Source organism: Phyllobates terribilis, unplaced genomic scaffold, assembly GCF_046119375.1.
Source record: "Phyllobates terribilis strain yellow unplaced genomic scaffold, ASM4611937v1 Scaffold_13__5_contigs__length_258822181, whole genome shotgun sequence".
NCBI lineage: Eukaryota > Metazoa > Chordata > Amphibia > Anura > Dendrobatidae > Phyllobates > Phyllobates terribilis.
The window spans coordinates 135,105,228-135,127,414 of NW_027362773.1; the positions used below are offsets into that span (position 1 = coordinate 135,105,228).

At 48.7% G+C, this 22,187-nt stretch overlaps 1 protein-coding gene across 1 annotated transcript in view; it reads right to left on the reverse strand.

The window, feature by feature from the left end:
- The window catches only part of LOC141174072 (uncharacterized), a 369,120-nt gene that overhangs the window by 342,547 nt on the left and 4,386 nt on the right, over nt 1–22,187 (reverse strand). Inside the window, exons 2-3 of the mRNA XM_073658713.1 lie at nt 21,435–21,599; nt 18,856–18,950 (exon numbers count right to left, since the gene is read on the reverse strand). Of these exons, the coding sequence (XP_073514814.1) occupies nt 18,856–18,950; nt 21,435–21,599 (260 nt within the window). The remainder of the gene's footprint in view (nt 1–18,855; nt 18,951–21,434; nt 21,600–22,187) is intronic.

A 22,187-nucleotide genomic window follows, 5' to 3' on the forward strand; every position in this document is an offset into this window, starting at 1 on the left:
CTTTACTCACAGTTCTTATTATCCAGACCACGTCTGCAGGTAACGGCTGCCCACGTCGTACTGTGCTCACCAGGTGAGGGGCTCAGACAACTCCCAGATAACTTTGGAGCGCTTCACAGGACCCCCTTTGTGTGTCCTTTGTCTGGCCTTTCTTACCAACACTTCTGTCCGGCTGCCTCGGGCCTCCTCTTGGTAAACTTGGCGCCAGTTTCCCTGACCCTATGTGGTGCCTTCCTAGCGGGTGGAGCAAGGGGCTGCGCCACATAAAATGTCAGAGCCTCCGGTTTCTAGCTGAGGGTCGTTTCCTGCCTCCACTAGTTCGGGGACCGGTCTCCCCCTTTGGCCTGACCCCTCCACGCAGGTGGATTCGGGCGTGCGGTGGCGACTCGCCCGTCCGCACCCCTGGGATCCCTTCATTCCTCGTTCCTGGAGCCTTCTCCGCTCCTCTTCCTTCCTTCTCCCTCTTGCAGGCCTGGGCCTCTGTTACTAGGCCCGCCTCCGGAGCAGAGCTCATGCAGAGCCCCTGCTCCCTGCCACTTCTGCTCAGACTTCTCTGCACTGAACTAAGATGGTGCCCACCTTTTATACTCCCTTCTCAATGCACCCAGGAACTGCTTCCTCCCTGCTCCTGCACTGCAGGGTTCCCCTTCCTCAGTGTTCCCTCCCCCCACTCCAGCCAGGGACAGGGACTGTCGTGCCCATCTCAGGGGCATATTGGTCGCCCTGCCCCACGGCAATGTGGTGTAATGCATGCAGGTGTCGGGTCCTGATCCACACTCCATCCTTATCTGAGAGTGAGATATCACACCTCTGGGTGAGGTGCAATACGTCTGTAGCAACCGAGCCCTCGGTGCTACAGTTCCATTTATCTTCAGCCTAGGTGACGTATTGTGATACAGGGCCGTGATTTTGGCTATAAAAGGGTCCCCTAGACCCCTACCCCAAGCTTTTTAAGAGAATCATATATGGCGTGCCAGGAGACTCTATGGAATGCTTTCTCAGCATCCAACGAGAGTATCTACTTACAAATTTTTAACTGCATCTAGCCCAGGAAATACTTTGTGCCTAGTAGCAGTGTCTGCTAGTCAGCGGATTATCCCGGCTGTTAAGCAAGCTACACCACCTGTAGTTTGGACACTTAATTTTTTCAAAGGAAATGCTTCGGGACCACGGGATACTTAGTGAAGAGCATCAGGAGGCACCCCAAGGCATAGGGGCTGGGACTGGCACTAGGATGCCTTGCGGTGGACAGCCGAGCTCGATCCTTATAAAAGCTTTTTAACTGCAGCAGCTTTAGTGGACGCTACTGGAGCTGGAATTACGCGGCTGCTGGCATGAGACTTGCCCTCCAATAGATCCTCGTAAATGGATTTAAAGTGTATTCATTTAAATTAGAGGGACAATTTAAATTAAAAAGCTTAGAGCTGCCTCCACCACAGGGGGGCTCTCTCGACCCACCAGCGGACAGGCACCAGTATTGGGAGAGGGGGGCTGGCCGTCAGGGTTCACCGCGGCTCTGGCACAAACCCGGCGACACCGAGGTGGCACGGGCAGGAGCGGACTGGCCGTCTCGGCTTCTCACTTTTTGGATTTTAGAAGGGCATGACATGCCTATATCTGTGTCTCCCCCTCCTTTTACTCCTCCACCTCTTTTCTTTTCGCATGACTATATGTACTTGTCACTTTTCCATGTGTTAGTTGTGTCTTCTGAGCAGTTTGTCAGCTTTTGGACACCTTTGAAGGTGTTTTCTATGTGTTTCTATGTGTTTTTGTTTGCCTGCCATTGGTTTTAACGGTGTTCGAAGGTGTTCGACGAACAGTTCGACGAACAGTTCGGCGAACACACGGGTGTTCGACGAACCGAACCGAACTCGAACACTACGGGGGTGGCTCAACACTACTTATGAACTGTCTCGTCCATTGAATTTGTCCGGTTTTGGATGGTGTCTACTTCAATTGTTTTGCATGAGGACAGAATACCCTCCGAGAGCTGTTGCTTAGATGTGAACTGCCTCCCGCCATCATAGACACTCCTTTTGATGATGCTCCAGAGGTTCTCAATGGGGTTGAGGTCAGGGGAGCATGGGGGTCACAACATAAGTTTGTCCCCTTTTATGCCCATATCAGCCAGAGATGCAGATGTGTTATGTGCAGCATGAGACGGTGCAGTATCATGAAAATGATCTTGCTGCGGAATACACGGTTCTTCTTCTTGAACCATGGCAGGAAGTGCTGTTTGAGAAACTCCACATTCATTATGGAGTTCATCTTTACCCCTTCAGGGATCCTAAAGGGGCCGACAATCTCTCTCCCCATGATTCCAGCCCAAAACATTACTCCACCTCCTCCTTGTTGGCTCCGTAGCCTTGTTTGCGTGGGGTGTCCATCAACCAGCCATCCTCCACTCCATCCATCTGGACCATCGAGCGTTGCACGGCACTCATCCGTGAACAAAACAGTTTTGAAGTCAGTCTTCATGTATTGTTTGGCCCACTAGAGCCGTTTCTGCTTGTGTGCAGTGGATAGAGGAGGTCGACAGGATGGCTTACACACAGCTGCAATCCTCTGAAAGACACTGCATCTTGTTGTTCGGGGGACGTTGGAGGCACCAGCAGCTTCAAAAACTTGTCTGCTGCTATGACAAGGCTTTTTTGCCGCTGCTCTTTTAACCTGACATAATCGCCTGTAGGAAAGAGTCCTCAATTTTCCCTTATCAGCATACACACGTGTGTGCTGTGAATCAGCTACATACTTCTTGATTGTGCGATCATCAGGTTGAAGTGTCTTGGCAATGTTGATTGTAGTCATGCCTTGACCTAAACACTCCATAATTTGTTGTTTCTCAGCAGCCAACACATCCCTTTCTTTCCCATTTTGGCAGAAAATGTAGGCTGCTTAATAATGTGGGTGTTATGATCTGCTACAAGCACTAAGGAAAGACTGGAGATCTGTCCCTACAATAGAACTAAGCTTGATCCCTACGATGTAACGGGGAACCTGATCCTGCGATCAGACCCGCTAAAGTCCTCAGCTAGTCTGTACGAAGACCTATAGCTGTGAGGGAGGGATCCCGTCAAGAACTAGGGATTGGGAGTAAGATGGACACCTCCTAGCGGAAATTGTAGCAGAAAAGGACAAACAAACAACATAGAAAATATAGGTCAAGAGACCTAGCTAAACTAACGGAGTAAGGTAACAAAGCACCTGGCTAGTTTAAGAGTTGAAATTACAATGAAGTCCAGCAAGGCCAGAAGGACGGAGCAGGATTAAATAGGCAAAAAAGGTCATGTGACCAGCAAACTAGAAAAAACCTAACAGGATAGTTTTAACAGTACCCCCTCTTCTATGAGGATCCTCCAGATCCCCTAGGCCCAGGCTTATCAGGAAACCTCCTTTGAAACGCTCTGACAAGTCTGGAAGCAGAAACATCATCCCCCCTCACCCATGAGTTATCCTCGGGACCGAAACCCTTCCAAGCGACGAGATACTGCAAACTCCCTCTATACCGTCTAGAATTAAGGATGCAGGAAATTTCATATTCCCCGTCCTCCACCACCGGAGGAACAGTGGCAGTGGCGTCTCTATCAGATACATCAGCTTTTTTCAATAGAGAAACATGGAACACCGGATTAATCTTCCAGGAGGTGGGAATCTCCAACCTAACAGCAGATTGGTTGACTACCTGAAGCACCTTAAAGGGCCCTACAAACTTGGGACTCAATTTTTTAGAAGGAATCCTCAACCGCAGATTCTTAGAGGACAACCAAACCATGTCACCAGCCGTAAACAAAACCTCTTGACGTTTCCTGTCAAAATACCTCTTAGATTTTTTGTTAGCCTCCTGTAGATTACCACGCACATCCATCCAAACTCTTTCCAAATCACCGGAAAAACTCTCCTCCTCAGGCACAGCCGATACCAATTTGGAGAATGACCCAAAAGACGGAGGTCTCCCAGAACAACAAAAAAAAGGCGAGCACCCAGCAGAAGAGGATATATGGTTGTTAAGAGCAAATTCAGCAAGCGCCAGAAACTCAGACCGCCCTTCTTGATTGTCTGCCACAAAACAACGCAAAAACTGCTCAACATCCTGGTTCTTCCTTTCTGTCTGGCCATTAGACTCAGGATGATATCTAGATGAAAATGACAAATGAACTCCCAACCTGTCACAAAAGGCACGCCAAAAACGAGCCACAAACTGAGGTCCCCTATCAGAAACAATGTCAGTAGGAAGACCATGGAGTCTGACAATCTCCTTGACAAAGGCCTTAGCGAGTGTCTTAGCGCAGGGCAGTTTGATGAAGGGAACCAAGTGACACATCTTGCTAAAATGGTCCATGACCACCCAGATGACCGTGAAACCCTCAGAGGGGGGAAGGTCAGTAATAAAGTCCATAGCCAGATGTGTCCAAGGTGCACTAGGAACCTCCAGAGGGCAAAGCAACCCCGCAGCAGGAGCATGCGAAGACTTAGACCTAGCACACACAGTACATTGACGCACCCACTTAATGACTTCCTTCTGCCATCCAGGCCACCAAAAACTGCGACCCACAAGTCTCTTGGTCTCAGAAATTCCTGGATGACCTGCCAACCGAGACTCATGACACTCAACAAACAAATCTCTCCTAAAGGTCCTAGGCACAAACAACCTCCCATGGGGAGTGTTAAATGGGGCATTCTCCTGAGCTTTAAGAATCTTATCTTCCAACACGGAGTCCAATGCAGCAATCACCACACCTTCTTGTAAAATGCTCTCCTCCTCCTCAGCACCGACCATGGGAGAAAAGCTGCGAGACAAAGCATCAGCTTTAACATTCTTGGTACCCGGGATGTAAGTAACGGAAAAATTAAACCGCGAAAAAAAAAGTGCCCACCTAGCCTGACGGGCATTCAAGCGCTTGGCAGCATCAAGATAGATCAGATTTTTATGATCAGTGAAAACCTGAATGGGAAATTCAGCACCTTCCAAGAGATGACGCCAGTGTTCAAATGCGAGTTTAATAGCCAGCAATTCCCGATTACCAATATCGTAATTAAGTTCCGTCTCAGAAATTTTTTTTGAAAAAAAGGCACAGGGATGTACTCCATCCTTGATTTCCTGAGACAAAACCGCACCGACCCCCACAGAAGAAGCATCAACCTCAACCAAAAACGGCTTAGTCACATCAGGCTGCATAAGGATGGGGGCAGAGCTGAACCTCTCCTTTAGAAACACAAAAGCTTCAATGGCCTCAGTAGTCCACTGAACCGTATTAGCACCTTTCCTGGTGAGATCGGTCAGTGGTTTAACAATAATAGAAACATTTTTAATGAATTTTCTGTAGTAATTGGCGAAACCCAAAAACCTCTGTATCGATTTCAAACCATTAGACCTAGGCCATTCCTGCACAGCTTGAACTTTCACAGGGTCCATCTCAAAACCCTCACGGGAGATAATGTAGCCCAAAAAACTAATTCTCTGTACAGCGAACTCACAATTCTCCAGCTTAGCAAAAAGCGAATTGTCAATCAATAACTGCAATACCTCACGTACGCTTCGCCAATGAGACTCCAGATCAGGCGAATAAATAAAAATGTCATCCAAATACACAACCACATTTTTGCCGATCAAAGGTCTAAGGATGTCATTAATAAGATTCTGAAAAAATGCTGGAGCATTGGTAACACCAAAAGGCATAACCAGATTCTCAAAATGACCCACAGGAGTGTTAAAAGCAGTTTTCCATTTATCACCTTCCTTCATGCGCAACAAATTGTATGCCCCCCGGAGATCAATTTTAGAGAACCATTTGGCCCCCACTAACTGGTTAAACAAATCAGGAATCAATGGCAGTGGGTAGGGATTGCATACAGTAATTTTATTAATCTCGCGAAAGTCCAGACAAGGACGTAAACCGCTGTCCTTTTTTTTAACAAAAAAAAATCCAACAGCCACAGGTGACTTAGAGGGTCTGATATGACCGGCGGCCAAGCTCGTCTGTATGTATTCCTCCAAAGCCTTTCTCTCAGGAATAGTAAGATTAAATAAACGACTTTTAGGGAGAGTCGCTCCAGGGACAAATTCAATGGTACAATCATAGTCTCTATGAGGAGGCAAAATTTGCGACTCCTCCTCAGAAAAAACTTTCCAAAAATCCTGAATAGGTACAGGTAATTCCCCTTTATTGTGCAATTTTAACCAGGGCAAACCCAAAACTACTGGAGAAGGCAAATTATTTAATACCACCAAATCCAAATTTTCTTGGTGAATACCATTAATAGTGAGGGGAAATTCATAAACCTTGTGAGTAACACATTTCAAGGGAGAAGCATCGACAGAAACCACGGCAATAGGGGATGACAAAGGTTTGGGTTTTAATTTAAGTTTTTCCAAGAATCCCCCATCAATCACATTCAGAGTAGAACCACAATCCACAAATACCCGAAATTCAATTAATTCTTCCTGAGCAGCGGTAGTAGCAGAAAGAAATACCCCCTTAGTATTTAAACAGGCTATACGGGCGTAACTGACCTTTTTTTTTTCTTTGTTCATACGAAGCACACAGTTCTTAATGAAATGGTCAGATTTTCTGCAATAAAAGCACAAACCTTCAGAAAATCTGCGGTCGTTTTCCTGAGAGCAGGGTGACATCGCCCCAATCTCCATCGACTCTCCAATGTCAGTACAGACCCTCTCAGAACTCGGAGCTGACATGGCAGAGGATTTACTCTCATTAACCCTTGCATGCAGTCTCCTGTCCACCTGTATAGCTAATTGCATTGCCTCCTGCAAGTTTCCAGGTGTAGGATTAGCAATCAGCAGATCCTTAACCCTTTCACCTAGCCCGGCAAGAAACAAACTTTTCAGAGCAGAATCGTTCCACTCCACCTGAGCAGACCACCGACGGAAGTGAGTACAATAATTTTCCACATTACCTGATCCCTGCCTCAAATGTCTCAATTCCATCTCAGCTGATGAGACACGATCAGGATCATCATACAAAAACCCCAAAGCAGAAAAAAAACTATCCACTGATCTAAAGCACGGATAACTAGGTTGGAGAGAAAAGGCCCATCCCTGAGGTTCCTTGCGCAAAAGTGACATTATGAACCCTATGCACTGTGATTCATCACCAGAGGATCTGGGTCTTAAATGAAAATACAATAAACAAGCATTTTTAAAGGAAAAAAAATCTTGTTGTTCACCAAAAAATAAATCAGGCAAACGTACCTTTGGCTCTACAAAATGCGCTCCAGAACAGCTACTCATGTGTTGTTGGAGCTCGGCCACCTGCAGAGAGAGTCCCTGCAAGCGTTGAGCCAAATTCTGAACCGACACCATGATGGAACTGGAGGTCTTTCCTTAGAGAAATTTTTGGGCTGGACTTACTGTTATGATCTGCTACAAGCACTAAGGAAAGACAGGAGATCTGTCCCTACAATAGAACTAAGCTTGATCCCTACGATGTAACGGGGAACCTGATCCTGCGATCAGACCCGCTAAAGTCCTCAGCTAGTCTGTACGAAGACCTATAGCTGTGAGGGAGGGATCCCTACAAGAACTAGGGACTGGGAGTAAGATGGACACCTCCTAGCAGAAATTGTAGCAGAAAAGGACAAACAAACAACATAGAAAATAGAGGTCAAGAGACCTAGCTAAACGGAGTAAGGTAACAAAGCACCTGGCTAGTTTAAGAGTTCAAATTACAATGAAGTCCAACAAGGCCAGAAGGGCGGAGAAGGATTAAATAGGCAAAAAAGGTCATGTGACCAGCAAACTAGAAAAAACCTAACAGGAGAGTTCTAACAGTGGGACAGCCTTCTTAAGTAGTCTTGCCTTTCATTGGACACACCTGCCAAACTAATTAGCACAGGTGTCTGCAATTGCTTACAGTGATATAAAGAGCCCTGACACACATCACCATCAATGAGTTTAACTGACAAACAAACAAATTCTTCCCTTATCACTCCTAAACACTTTTTGCATAATAATTTGGAACACAGTGTACATGTGCTTTTCCACAAAACACCAGTGGTTCACGTAGTGAATCTTACAGTTCTAACTTGCCAACCGTGGTCTGTATGGAGTTGTTCAATAAAGGGCCCAAAATTAAGATAACATAGACGGGAAAGGTCTCTATGAATACGAATTCCTAAGTATTTGATACCCTGTGAGGGCCAGGCAAAGGGAAAGTTGGACTGGATGGAATCCTGTATGGATTTGGGGTGGGAGACATCGAGGGCCTCAGACTTTGCTGCATTAATTTTAAAATTTGACCACGTAACAAAGTGATCTATTTCAGCCATAACAGCAGGGATGGATATATGTGATTGAGTGATATATACTAGGACATCATCAGCAAATGCAGAGCACTTGTACTCGGTGCCTCCCACCTCAATCCACCTAATATTGGAGTTATGGCGAATTGATGAGAGCAGGTGCTCCGTCACTAGGATGTATAAGAGAGGGGACAGAGGACATCCCTGCCTTGTACCATTGGAGATTATGAAAGGTGATGAAAATGTTCCATTTATCTTCAGCCTAGGTGATGTATTGCGATACAGGGCCGTGATTTTGGCTATAAAAGGGTCCCCTTGACCCCTACCCCAAGCTTTTTAAGAGAATAATATATGGCGTGCCAGGAGACTCTATGGAATCCTATGGGACCCGTGAGCTGAGGAGAGCGGTGTCAGCGCCCGCCTCCCCCCCCCACTTGCTCAGGGACCCGGCACAATACTTTCCCCTCCCCGTGCCTCCGCAGCAGTTCCTGCATCCTCCGCGGCTGCTGCACTGTGACTTCTCAGGTCAGATGGTGCGGTGACGTCTTTACACCACACTCTCTCCTGAGCAGTCACAGCGCAGAGCGGGATGAGGCCGGCGATGCTGGAGTCCGGAGCAGCGGCAGCAGGTGAGACATGGGGTGAGTATTTGATTTTTTTTTTTATTGTATGGAGGCCTGTGGCAGTATAAGGGAGGGGGGTGAGGTGGACGTGTGTGACATCCTGCTTGGGGCATTATAAGGAAGGGGGTGTGTGTGACATCCTGCATGGGGCATTATAAGGAAGGGGGGGTGTCATCCTGCATGGGGCATTATAAGGGGGGGTGACATCCTATATGGGGGGAACAGCCTGCATGGGGCATTATGTGGGGGGAACAGCCTGCATGGGGCATTATGTGTGGGGAACAGCCTGCATGGAGCGTTATATGGGGGCCAGTATTCTGTATGGAGCATTATATGGGGGCCAATGTCCTGCATGGAGCATTATATGGGGACCAGTATCCTGCATGGAGCGTTATATGGGGGCCAGTATTCTGTATGGAGCGTTATATGGGGGCCAGCATCCTTTATGGAGCGTTCTATGGGGGCCAGTATTCCGTATGGAGCGTTATATGAGGGCCAGTATCCTGTATGAAGTGTTATATGGGGGCCAGTCTTCTGTATGGAGCATTATATGGGGGCCAGTATTCTGTATGGAGCGTTATATGGGGGCCAGTATCCTGTATGGAGCGTTATTTGGGGACCAGTATCCTGCATGGAGCATTTTATGGGGGCCAGTATTCTGCATGGAGCATTTAATGGGGGCCAGTATACTGTATGGAGCATTTAATGGGGGCCAGTATACTGTGTGAAGTGATTCACTGGTTTCTGAGCTATTGTGGAATGTACAATAGATATCACTCATGTAATGTAAGAAGTGAAATCTATGCATTGTACTATATATATATTTCTCTTCGGTATCTGTGCATCATGAATCGTGGTATGTGTTAAAAGGGCCCACTGAGACTCTTTCGCCCTGGGCCCACAAAAACCTGGAGCCGGCCCTGGGCCCCTGGCCCCATGATGAGCGCTAAGCGCTGGGACATCTCAGCGCTGCTTTCCTCTGTGTAATAGGGCAGCTCTGCCGCGGCAGCGCCTTTATGATTCCCCTGACTTCCGGTCATGTGACGGCGCCGTCACTTGGCCGGAAGTCAAGAGAACCTGGTGGCAGCGATGGGGGGGGGAGAGAGCTGCACATGGGGGGGATGAGAGATGCACGGGGGGAGGAGAGATGCACGGGGGGATGAGAGATGCACATGGGGGGATGAGAGCTGCACATGGGGGGGTGAGAGATGCACATGGGGGGGTTATGTTTACATAACTTTGTTGCCCTATGAAGGGCAGGGGGGGGGGCCCAAAAATTTCTTGCACAGGGGCCCACTACAGTCTGTGTCCACCCCTGGTCTCAGGTCAGAGGGTGCGATGACGTCTTTACACTACGCTCTCTCCTGAGCAGTCACAGTGCAGAGCGGGATGAGGCTGGCGACGCTGGAGTCCGGAGCAGCGGCAGCAGGTGAGACGTGAGGTGAGTATTTGATTTTTTTTTTTTATTGTATGGAGGCCTGTGGCAGTATAAGGGAGGGGGGTGAGGTGGGGGTGTGTGACATCCTACATGGGGCATTATAACGGGGGGGTGACATCCTGCATGGGGCATTATAAGGGAGGGAGGGGTGACATCCTGCATGGGGCATTATAAGGGAGGGTGTGTGTGTGACATCCTGCAAGGGGCATTATAAGGAAGAGGGTGTGTGTGACATCCTGCATGGGGCATTATAAGGAAGGGGGGGGGTGTTATCCTGCATGGGGCATTATAAGGGGGGGTGACATCCTATATGGGGGGGGATCAGCCTGCATGGGGCATTATGTGGGGGGAACAGCCCGCGTGGGGAATTATATGTGGGGAACAGCCTGCATGGAGCGTTATATGGGGGCCAGTATTCTGTATGGAGCGTTATATGGGGGCCAGCATCCTGCATAAGCATTATATGGGGGCCAGTATTCCGTATGGAGTGTTATATGAGGGCCCACTGAGACTCTTTTGCTGGGGGCCCACAAAAACCTGGAGCCGGCCCTGGGACCCCGGACCCATACTGAGCGCTAAGAGCTGGGACATCTCAGCGCTGCTTTCCTCTGTGTAGCAGTGCAGCGCTGCTGGGGTAGCGCTGCTGTGGCAGCGCCTTCATAATTCCCCTGACTTCCGGTCATGTGACGGCGCCGTCACATGGCCGGAAGTCAGGACAACCTGGTGGCAGCAACGTGGACGAGCGCCAGGATTCTGGAGGGATCGCATGGGGGTAAGTATAACAAGTTTTATTTTTTTTTAAATACAATTAATTAACTAGGAGTGGGGAGAATCAGAGATGCACAGGGGGATGAGAGATGCACATGGGGGGGATGAGATGTACATGGGGGGGATGAGAGATGCACGGGGGGGATGAGATGCATGGGGAGGGTGAGATGCACGGGGGAAGTAAGTGCACTGGGGAGTGCACGGGTAATGTTGTGGGACCCGTGCTTATGGAAGGCGGAGAGGATACCGGAAAAAATCGTGGCGGTTGGGGACCTAGTATGGATACCCGGTCGGCGCCGCCATAAGATTGTGGACAGCTTCCGCGTCCACGAGCCTAAAAGGCAACATTTCAAGTGCAAGCAGCTGCCAAGAAATCTGGCAGTTTAGTATTGTGGCCTGTGGGAGGGTGGGTGGCTGGCTGCATACTTGCACTTGTGTAGCACCCCGAGGGCTCGGCTGCTACAGGGGTATTGCACCTCGAACCAGAGGTGTGGTATTCCACTCCCGGGTAAGGATGGAGTGTGGACTAGAATTCAGTTAGCTGCATGCACGACATACATCCCATTTCCGGGGGACAGATCAACGGTACTCCCACCAGATAGATGTGCAGGTACGACAGCGTCTGTCCCTGGCTGGAGTGGGAGGGGGGGAGGAATATCCCAGTGGTGCAGGAGCAGAGAGGGGAGGGACTCTTGGCATAGGAAGGAGCCCATTGGTGGCTAGTCACCTGGGCTCGGGTGTCAGAGAGAGTATAAAAGGTGGGCACCATCTTAGGAGTGAGGGGAGTTCAGTCAGACAGAAGAAGAGGAGAAGAGTAGTGACAGGGAGCAGCAGCCCTGTCTGGGTGCTGCTCCTGAAGGGAGCAAGAGAGAGAAAGACAAAAGGAACAAGGAACAAGGAAGGAATGGAACCTGGAGAAAGGCCCAGAGACATGAAGGAAGAGGGAACCCTAACACGCTAGGAGTCTGCGGGTGAAGGGTTGGCAGATCAGGGTACCGAATCCCAAACTGGTGGAGGCCACTTATCCTCAGCCAGGAACCGGAGTCATGGCCACGTCTTGGCGCGACCACTCACTACACTCACCACGAAGGCACGCCACATAGGGTCAGGGAAACCGGAGAAAGGTTTCGCCACCAGAAGGCCCGAGGAAGCTGGACATGGGTGGGTCCCTAGTGGGGACGGCCAGAGAAAGGAACGGAGAAAGGAGTTCAAGGTCACACTCTGGAACTGCCTGGGGGTTGGTCGAGCCCCGTACCTGGTGGACGCAGCACGGCTCGGGTCGTCATCACCTGCAGGACTGACACTGATAACATCTGTGAGTAAAGCATTGAAAACTGCAATCAGTCTCTGTGTTCCATCGCACTACCAGCACTAAAGGTACCGGGACGCTCTTTCTATCACTCCCTTCACCCGCACCAGCTGCCCTGAGGCCATACCTCTCCCGTTGGGGGTTATACCACCATTGCTGCACACATACCGCCGGCCTCAGCGGACTGTTCTGCAGCGGCGGCCTTGCGACCGCAAATCAACGGGTGGCGTAGTCGACACTTAAACAACATCTACAAAGACTGCCACACACTTAGTTTGACCACCCTGGGCACGGACCGGGTCCCCGCCACTCGGAGACTACTACCCCCATCGGATCCGGCTCCGGGTATTCCCCCGCGCACACGTGCGCCGCACTACAGCACTGGCCCAGGGGGCGCGTCAACTTTGGCGTAGTCGGCAGGATCTCGTGCCCGTAACCACCGGGTACTGCGTGCCTGAAAAAGAGACTTTTTACTTGCCTGTGGTGAAGTTTCCCGCCGTCCGGGGTCGTTTCCCGCCATCCGGAGCCGATTCCCGCCATCCGACGCCATCTTCTGCCTTCTTCCCGCCATCCGTGGAGTTTTCCCGCCATTGGACGCCATCTTGAGGACGCCGCGCGGGAAGAAGAGGGGCGTGGAATCCGAAAGCCCGCGAGAACTGAAGCCCCGCCTCACGTCCGGACGTTGCGTAAGGTCCTGGAAGGAGCCCAGCGACGCCGACGTCACAGGAGCGCGACGGAAGGTCCTCAACCCTGACGATCCACTGCGGAGCCGCGGCCTACGGAAGAGGATCATCGCCAGGTAGGCCACGGTCCATTAGGGGGGAGGAGGATGTCGGATACGGAGGAGAACTTCACCGCCACAGCCGCCATACCAGATTGCAGAGCTGCTAGCGGTGCTCCAGAAGGAAGAACCGGAGTACGCGCAGGCCGCGCTGGAGGAGCTGAACAGGAGGATGACCTGGGCGCAACGAGACGTGCTCGCCGGGTGGAAGGAGGAGTTGACCCGGCGCACGCTGACCTGCCAACCGGAGGTGCAGCCACCATCCAGCACCGCGTCCATCCCGAGAGGCAGCAGAAGCGGACCGGAGGCCGGGGACGACGCCGCGGGGGAGGCCGCAACGACAAGTAAGGGGAAAGCCGTTACTCCGGGCCCTGAGGCCGCGGACCTGCCCCTACCTCCCGCCGCGGGACCCAAAGCTCTGGGTGCCGCACCGCCCACCGTACCTCCACCACCAGTAGTCAGCCCTCCAGCAGCAAGCTCTGCAGCGGAGCCTCGCCCTGAACCGTGCTCCCCAACACCGGGCACGATCAGAAAGTCACCGGCCTGGTTAAAAGGCCGAGTGCCCGCGGGCGCTGCACCCCAGCCGGGGCCCCCAGTCGTGCCATCATTGGGGAAAGACCTGTATGAGCAGCACACCTGCCCGGATGGGACACCATTCGTCTGGCCGCCTGGGTACACCAACCCCCGCTCCAGGAAGAGTCACCCCGTAGGAGTGGCTCCACATTAAAAACGTGGAGCAGAAGACAAAGGGCCGCCAGGACCCCCTCCCCGTACAGCTCATGGTCCCCGAGTCACCGGGACTGTTGTTAAGTTTCACATGGCATGTGGCTGGGGCATCATCTAAGACCTGAAGACCATAAGCCGGGTGTTTGTTAACCGGAGCGACGTAGAGTCCCACCTACCGGAGGGGCACAGTGGACGGGACCTGGTGCCTGGAGATACCGTCACCTATACCAGGCATAAGGGAGTGAAGGGGTGGTACGCCCTTCATGTCCACCGGGTCAAGGAGGAGGAGGAGCTATCGTACCAGGAGGAGAAGAAAGAGGGCCCGGACGGGTCTGAACCTGAGGAAGAGAAAGGAGCGTGTGGAGGACACCGTTAATCGTAAACGGTAAAAGAGGAGATGTAAATAGTTACCCGACCGGGTATAAGGACTGTTGTGGGACTGTTTCCACTAAGAGTGTGGTCCCCGTTGGGACAGAAAGAGAACTGTTGCCTATTTTTGCCCTAATCCCTAACCTGACCGAGGACTGAGAGCGGTCATCCCTTCCCTCTACCTGGCCGAAGACTGAGAGCGGCCAGATCCCAAGATCCCAAGAACCCGAGAATTCAAGAATGTTTTATTTGAGAATGCCTTAATGTGAAATTTGATATGATGCCAAAGTTTTACATAGTGTTTTTGTAAAAGAGTTCCGGTGGCATTAGCCAGCTGTTGAGAAAACCTCCCATAAAGGGATGGATGAAAGTTGATGTGTTTTATGTGTACGTACACTTTAAAAATTGTTTTTACTCTATTTCAGCCCGAGGACGTGCTGTGGTTTACCAGGGGGGAATGTAGCACCCCGAGGGCTCGGCTGCTACAGGGGAATTGCACCTCGAACCAGAGGTGTGGTAATCCACTCCCGGGTAAGGATGGAGTGTGGACTAGAATTCAGTTAGCTGCATGCACCACATACATCCCATTTCCGGGGGACAGATCAACGGTACTCCCACCAGATAGATGTGCAGGTACGACAGCGTCTGTCCCTGGCTGGAGTGGGAGGGGGGGAGGAATATCCCAGTGGTGCAGGAGCAGAGAGGGGAGGGACTCTGGGCATAGGAAGGAGCCCATTGGTGGCTAGTCACCTGGGCTCGGGTGTCAGAGAGAGTATAAAAGGTGGGCACCATCTTAGGAGTGAGGGGAGTTCAGTCAGACAGAAGAAGAGGAGAAGAGTAGTGACAGGGAGCAGCAGCCCTGTCTGGGTGCTGCTCCTGAAGGGAGCAAGAGAGAGAAAGACAAAAGGAACAAGGAACAAGGAAGGAATGGAACCTGGAGAAAGGCCCAGAGACATGAAGGAAGAGGGAACCCTAACACGCTAGGAGTCTGCGGGTGAAGGGTTGGCAGATCAGGGTACCGGATCCCAAACTGGTGGAGGCCACTTATCCTCAGCCAGGAACCGGAGGTCGTGGCCACGTCTTGGCGCGACCACTCACTACACTCACCACGAAGGCACGCCACATAGGGTCAGGGAAACCGGAGAAAGGTTTCGCCACCAGAAGGCCCGAGGAAGCTGGACATGGGTGGGTCCCTAGTGGGGACGGCCAGAGAAAGGAACGGAGAAAGGAGTTCAAGGTCACACTCTGGAACTGCCTGGGGGTTGGTCGAGCCCCGTACCTGGTGGACGCAGCACGGCTCGGGTCGTCATCACCTGCAGGACTGACACTGATAACATCTGTGAGTAAAGCATTGAAAACTGCAATCAGTCTCTGTGTTCCATCGCACTACCAGCACTAAAGGTACCGGGATGCTCTTTCTATCACTCCCTTCACCCGCACCAGCTGCCCTGAGGCCATACCTCTCCCGTTGGGGGTTATACCACCATTGCTGCACACATACCGCCGGCCTCAGCGGACTGTTCTGCAGCGGCGGCCTTGCGACCGCAAATCAACGGGTGGCGTAGTCGACACTTAAACAACATCTACAAAGACTGCCACACACTTAGTTTGACCACCCTGGGCACGGACCGGGTCCCCGCCACTCGGAGACTACTACCCCCATCGGATCCGGCTCTGGGTATTCCCCCGCGCACACGTGCGCCGCACTACAGCACTGGCCCAGGGGGCGCGTCACTTGCATTCCAAGTAACAGAAAACTAAGCAGATGGTAGCCTCTATCATCGTCATGGCCTCACCTCGGCACTATGAACTCTACTGAAGGAGAAGCCAAGGCCCACCAGAGGAGTTTCCAGTTCTCTGGTGGGCCCATTCAGTCCTGCCGAGAAGCAGCCCTGGCAATCAAAAGTGTGGGGGAAGGTTCCCGGACACTCTATGGCTGCTTTTTTAATGTGGATTGGACATGCTTATGCATATTATTTCTCAAACCGCATTGCAGATCAGGCCATTGCCCAACACTGTATTCATGAAATTAAATGTGCAAAGAAAGATGTTTGTATGTCAAAGCACCACCGACAAGTGTGAGTTGATGTTGGACGGGCTGCCATTGCTTCTGCAACAACCTGCATTAGAGGACTTCCTGGGAGAAATACCACCCAGGGTGGATACATTTTCCCTCTATGCCAGTCCTTTCACCGAGATAAATACAACTGTCAGCAAAAAAATCTGTGGACTGGCTTCGTATCATCCCTGGCCACATTCATCTGGAGAAATAGTGGAGGATGAGGACGGAGTATGGGCATCCGGTCGCCGCCACCATAAGATTGTGGACAGCTTCCATCTCCACAAGCCTAAAAGGCCACATTTCAAGTGCAAGCAGCCGCCCAGAAATCTGGCAGTTTAGTATTGCGGCCTGTGGGATTGTGGGTGGCTGGCTGCATACTTGCGCTTGCATTCGAAGTAACAGAAAACTAAGCAGATGGTGGCCTCTATCATCGTCATGGCCTCACCTCAGCACTATGAACTCTCCTGAAGGAGAAGCCAAGGCCCACCAGAGTTGTTTCCGGTTCTCTGGTGGGCCAGTCCAGCCCTGCCAAGAAGCAGCTTTGGCAATGAAAAGTGTGGGGGAAGGTTCCCGGACACTCTTTGGCTGCTTTTTTTATGTGGATCGGCCATGCTTATGTATGTTATTTCTCAAACCGTATTGCAGATCAGTCCATTGCCCAACTCTGTAGTCATGAAATTAAATGCGCAAAGAAAGATGTTTGTGTGTCAAAGCACCACCGACAAGTGCGAGTTGATGTTGGACGGGCTGCCATTGCTTCTGCAACAAGCTGCATTAGAGGACTTACTGGGAAAAATAACACCCAGGGTAGATACAGTTTCCCTCTATGCCAGTCTGTTCACCGAGCTAAATACAACTCTCAGCAAAAAAAAGCTGTGGACTGGCTCCGTACCATCCCTGGCCACATTTACCTGGAGAAATAGTGGCGGCTGAGGACGGAGTATGGACACCCGGTCGCCGCCGCCATAAGATTGTGGACAGCTTCCGTCTCCACGAGCCTACAAGGCCACATTTCAAGTGCAAGTAACTGTCGAAAATTTGGCAGTATAGTATTGCAGCCTGTGGGTGGGTGGCTGCATACTTGCGTTTGCATATCAAGGAATGGGTTTAGGGACAACTGAACGCTGCTCTGGGACAAGGACGTGGACGGTGATTGCTGCAAGTCTGCAATGACAGGTGCATGGTGGGAGGCATCTTTGCATGCGCCAAGGGTCAGTTATGATGGGCACACTTTTAGGCAGTGACCTGGGAGTCAAAGATGCTTCCAGAGGTCTTTCCCATGACTTTTCAGGACTGTATGTATGTGTCTGAGGAGCTGTCACACACCACAAGGCCAGATAAGGTTGTAAAATGTTAAAATGAAATTTCCTGGTGAATGCATTTGTCTTGGTTGAAAGCAATGCAAAAGTGCAAAAACGCATCAAAAACGCTACGTGTGAACATATCCCAAGGTGTGGAGGGGTATTTTTGGTTTTGGTTATTTATTTTGCCTTGTATGCAAGTCATTACCCTGGAAAGGATGTTCCTTAACATATGTCCCAGGAAAATCCATTTTGGTTTCGGTTTTGTATGTTTTATTGTGAGTCCGTAAAAGTGGCATAATACTCTGACAACGTTGTTGACAACAGTGACCTGGGAGTCAGAAATGCTTCAAGGGGTCTTCCACATGCTGTTCCCATGTCATTTGAGCACTGTTTCCATCGATTTGGGCAATTTTTAGTCCCTCTAAAGACCGCCGGCGGGAGCCGCCTGAAAAATGCACGCGTTTCCCATAGACTTACATTGGGCTCATTGCTCGGGTCGAGCACCCGAGTATTCCAATTTGCTTGACCCGAGCAACGAGTACCCGAGCATTTTAGTGCTCGCTCATCACTAGCTATGAAATTTCTCATACAGATCACAGCACACACATTTCTTATTACACAAACAGCAGTAACAACAATATGGAGGAGATTATACAACAGTACTGAGCAGTGCAGATGTGAGTACAACTCTTGAGTGTGGGAAAAAAAACCTCAGAAGTCTTATTGGAAGGCTTGGCATGATATTTCTGCATTTCTCTGCTTGTCGTCTCACTCAGCTTCTCATTCCAATTATCTCTCTCTTCTCCATAGAGTATAATAGGAGGTGTAACTTAGCCACCTCACTGTGCTAGAAGTTCATCTTATCTTTAGCTAGACAGAGTTATTAAAGCTGTTTTTTTTTGTTTTTTTTCATAGTGGACAGTGAATTCAAGATTAAGGGAAAAAAAAGTGACTCATCAGTGGAGAAAAAAGCAGAATTCTCTGATAAGACATGTTACAAAGTTTTTTATCTTCCCTTGATCAATTGGTTTATGCAAAGTCTGTTGGAAATACAACTTTTATTCATTTTGTTTGCCACTTGTTTCTTACCGACGCTGATAGATCCTATTGAATTTAAATATGATTGCTCAGGTTTAGATCTTTGTATTTTGTTGGAATAAATAGAATAAAAAAAAATAAAGTAAACTATAGTTTATTTCAAATAAAAATTATTTACCCTGTAGTACATATTTGGCTCCACTAGAGGATGACATGGGCTGAACACCCCAGTAGGATCCACAAGTAGTCCACACCAATGCCTCGCATATTGAGCTGAAAAATAAAAATTTGAAGAATTTCTGATTTCAGAATTTTTTCTTTTCATTCACATAGGAAAAGGTTTATCTGTTAGCCTATCTCACACAAACATGCCTTTGAGCCAATAGAATAGGAAGCCAATAATATCATCAAGTTATTTTTTTGGATGTTTGTATGCTTTTGGTTCTAGCTCCCTTACACAAAGATAATGAGCAATTATCAATTTAGGCTATGTACACACGCAACATTTTTTTATGCAGAAAATAAGCTGTGTCTTACAGTACAAACAAAAGCTATGAGATTTTAGAAAGCTCATGCACGTTTGTTTTTTGTCCTCTCTGAATTTACGCACTACAGCATTTTTAAATTCTGGAGCGTGTCAGTTTTTTCAGTGTTCTTGCAGCATTTTTTTTTTCCAAAGTGGAGGGTGAATTCAGTATTAAGGGAAAAGAGAAGTGACTCATAAGTGGAGAAAAAAGCAGAATAGAAAGCAATGAGGCAATGAGGGCTTGCCGCATTTTTGCAGTGTTTTTGTGGTGTTTTTTGGTGAATAAAACTAACTTTATCAAACCATACATATATTCCGCACCCCCCCCCCCAAAAAATGGAATACAAAAGCACCAAAAAAAGAGAAATAAAATCCAGCAAAATCTGCATTTTGATTGTATTTTTACTACCAATAGAGCAGGTTTTGGCTGCAGAAAAAATGCTGCGTGTGAACTATGGCAGCTAGGCTATGCTTCCACGATGAGCATTTGGTGCATTTTCTTTAGTATTTAGATAGATTATGTTACTTCCCTTTTCATTGAATTTTTTTGGCATCTTTTACTTGCGTTTTTATTGCATTTTTTCCTCTGCAGATTTTGTTTCCTCCTGGTATGTGAAATTTTAAATAAAATAACTTTGTTTTGGAAACTTCCTCATTGCTGACTTTATGGAAAAAGTCATGTGCACCTTACAAGTGTTTTTACTGTGAAAAAAGAATAATAACGCATGTGCATTGTTTATATGTAGATTTTCTGCATCTCTTTTAAGTTTATGGGGAGAATCTTCAAATAAAATACACATTAACCGCAAGAAGACTTGAAATGCTACAAAATACAACAGGTCAAATTCGAAAACATTAAAAAAATCTCATCTACTTTGCTGGAATTGTGATACACATATTTTATGTGCGAAAAAGATGTAGTAGTAAAAATGCACCAAATACTTATCATGGTAACTTAGCCTTAAAGAGGGATTGTCCAGGTTTGGCATGAAAGTCGGCAGTAACTGTAGAATTGCAAATCCTCACAGCACTCATAGTGTGCACTGTCAGGATTTTCCGATGCCGGCGGTGATACTGGGCAGTCATGTGAAGGCAAGGATGCAATTTTTACATACTTCCGGTCACATTCCCACTAGACCTGAGCAGCCTTGCTCAGAACCCTTGTGTAAGGGGGAAGACCGGAGTGTAAGTACTTTCAGAACAAGGGATCCGGAACTACCAGGGCCGTGCCTCTGGTTGCAGGGGGAAGACAGACTGCGAGCACAGGAATAAGGTGACAGGGAAGCTGGGGGCGTGTCCAGAGCCAGAGCTCAGGGGTCAGGTGACCGGGGAGCTGGAGGCGTGTCTAGGAAGAGGGAGAAAAAGGAATTTTGCAAAAAGCAGGCAGTTGACAGTGGGAGTAAAGCCCGACTAGAGGGAGAAGAGACACAGGGTCCGTGGAGCCGAGCAAGTGAGGTGCAGTGTTATGGGCTAGGGGCTCAGTGGGTCAAACCGGAGACTGCCCGCTGCCACCAGAAGATGTGGAGCCGAGCAAGTGAGGTGCAGTGTTATGGACTAGGGGATCAGTGGGTCAAACCATAGACCGCCCGCTGCTGCCAGAAGACGGAGCATTGTTTAGGTGGGGAAGCCAGAAGAAAACAACAGCATCAGCTGGCATCTGCCTTGTTAGGAATAAGAGTCAGCAAAGTGTAAAACTGCCGATTACAACCGTGTCGACTCTACTACATCTAGCCAAACTGTGAATTGTCGTTTATAGTCTGTTACCTGCTGCTCCCCTTGTTGTCCCTATATTTCCCCATATTTCCCCTGTTACTCCCTGCGTGGAGATTGACCCTGTTACAGTAAATCCCCCTTGTTTATTAACCCTATACTGGCTGCTCTGTGTTTCTGTGTCTCTGCATCTAAAGTACCTGTGTTACACTTGTATTGAGTGAGGCCGCACACATATAGTCGGAATGTGGCCGGAAGTATGTATATCACATACTCGCTGTCACATTATGGATTACATCATTGTAGCTCATTTAATTTTCAAGGCTACTATTAGGTTATGTGCGCTCTATGTCTTCAAGCCACACACTGTGGATTTTGTTCTCTAAGTTTCAGCCAATGGGGTTGTTTCAGACAAATGGCACAATTACAGAACTTGCCGTAGCAAAACCTGCAGCAAATATGCAACGTGTGAACAAACTCTAAGTCGCTTAAAGAGATTATGGATGACATCAATTACCCACCATTTTCTACAGAAAGACTACACGGATCGTCAATTATGTCATGAATGCTTGGACAATCAGAACTCAATCTCCATGTGTTGACAAAAGCGGCCGCCGTGCCCTCGGTAATATTAATCATAGTCTTGAAGTCATCATCTTGCTTGTTGTTGAAATTTCCACAAAGTCCTGAAAAATAGGTCAATGTTAGCGGAATACATAAATGCATTATTATTGGCTAATAGGTAATTTGATAACATTTGACATCATTTGTATTAATCAAGGCTCATAAAAAAGCCATAGACATTTCCATGCAGTAAAAAAAGTATTTTGCAAAACGTTAAATTGTTGTTGCAGCAATGATATTTTTAAATTTACTAATACCAAACTTAATAAGTTGTCAATCGGGTTGACTGGGACTTAGATATTGATGGGAATGCATTTTATTTCTCATTCAAGTGAATAACGTACCCCACTATGGCCATGAAACAATGTATAGGGCTGTTGTATTCTGCCTCATACATTGCTTATATCTGGCAACTGCTGGAGCAGATGTCAGCAGATCAATGGGGATCCCCACCAATTTCATATTGGTAGTTTATCAATATCTATGTCCTACACAAACCCTTTAAAGGGGTGGCCCAAAATACAAATTAATTCTCATCCTAAATCTCTATCTATTTAATGCCATAATCTAAGCTATTTTCTAATTACTTAAATTAAAAATTCCCTATCCCTCCTTAACTATACTACCTAACTGCTTTTCTTTTTTTATCC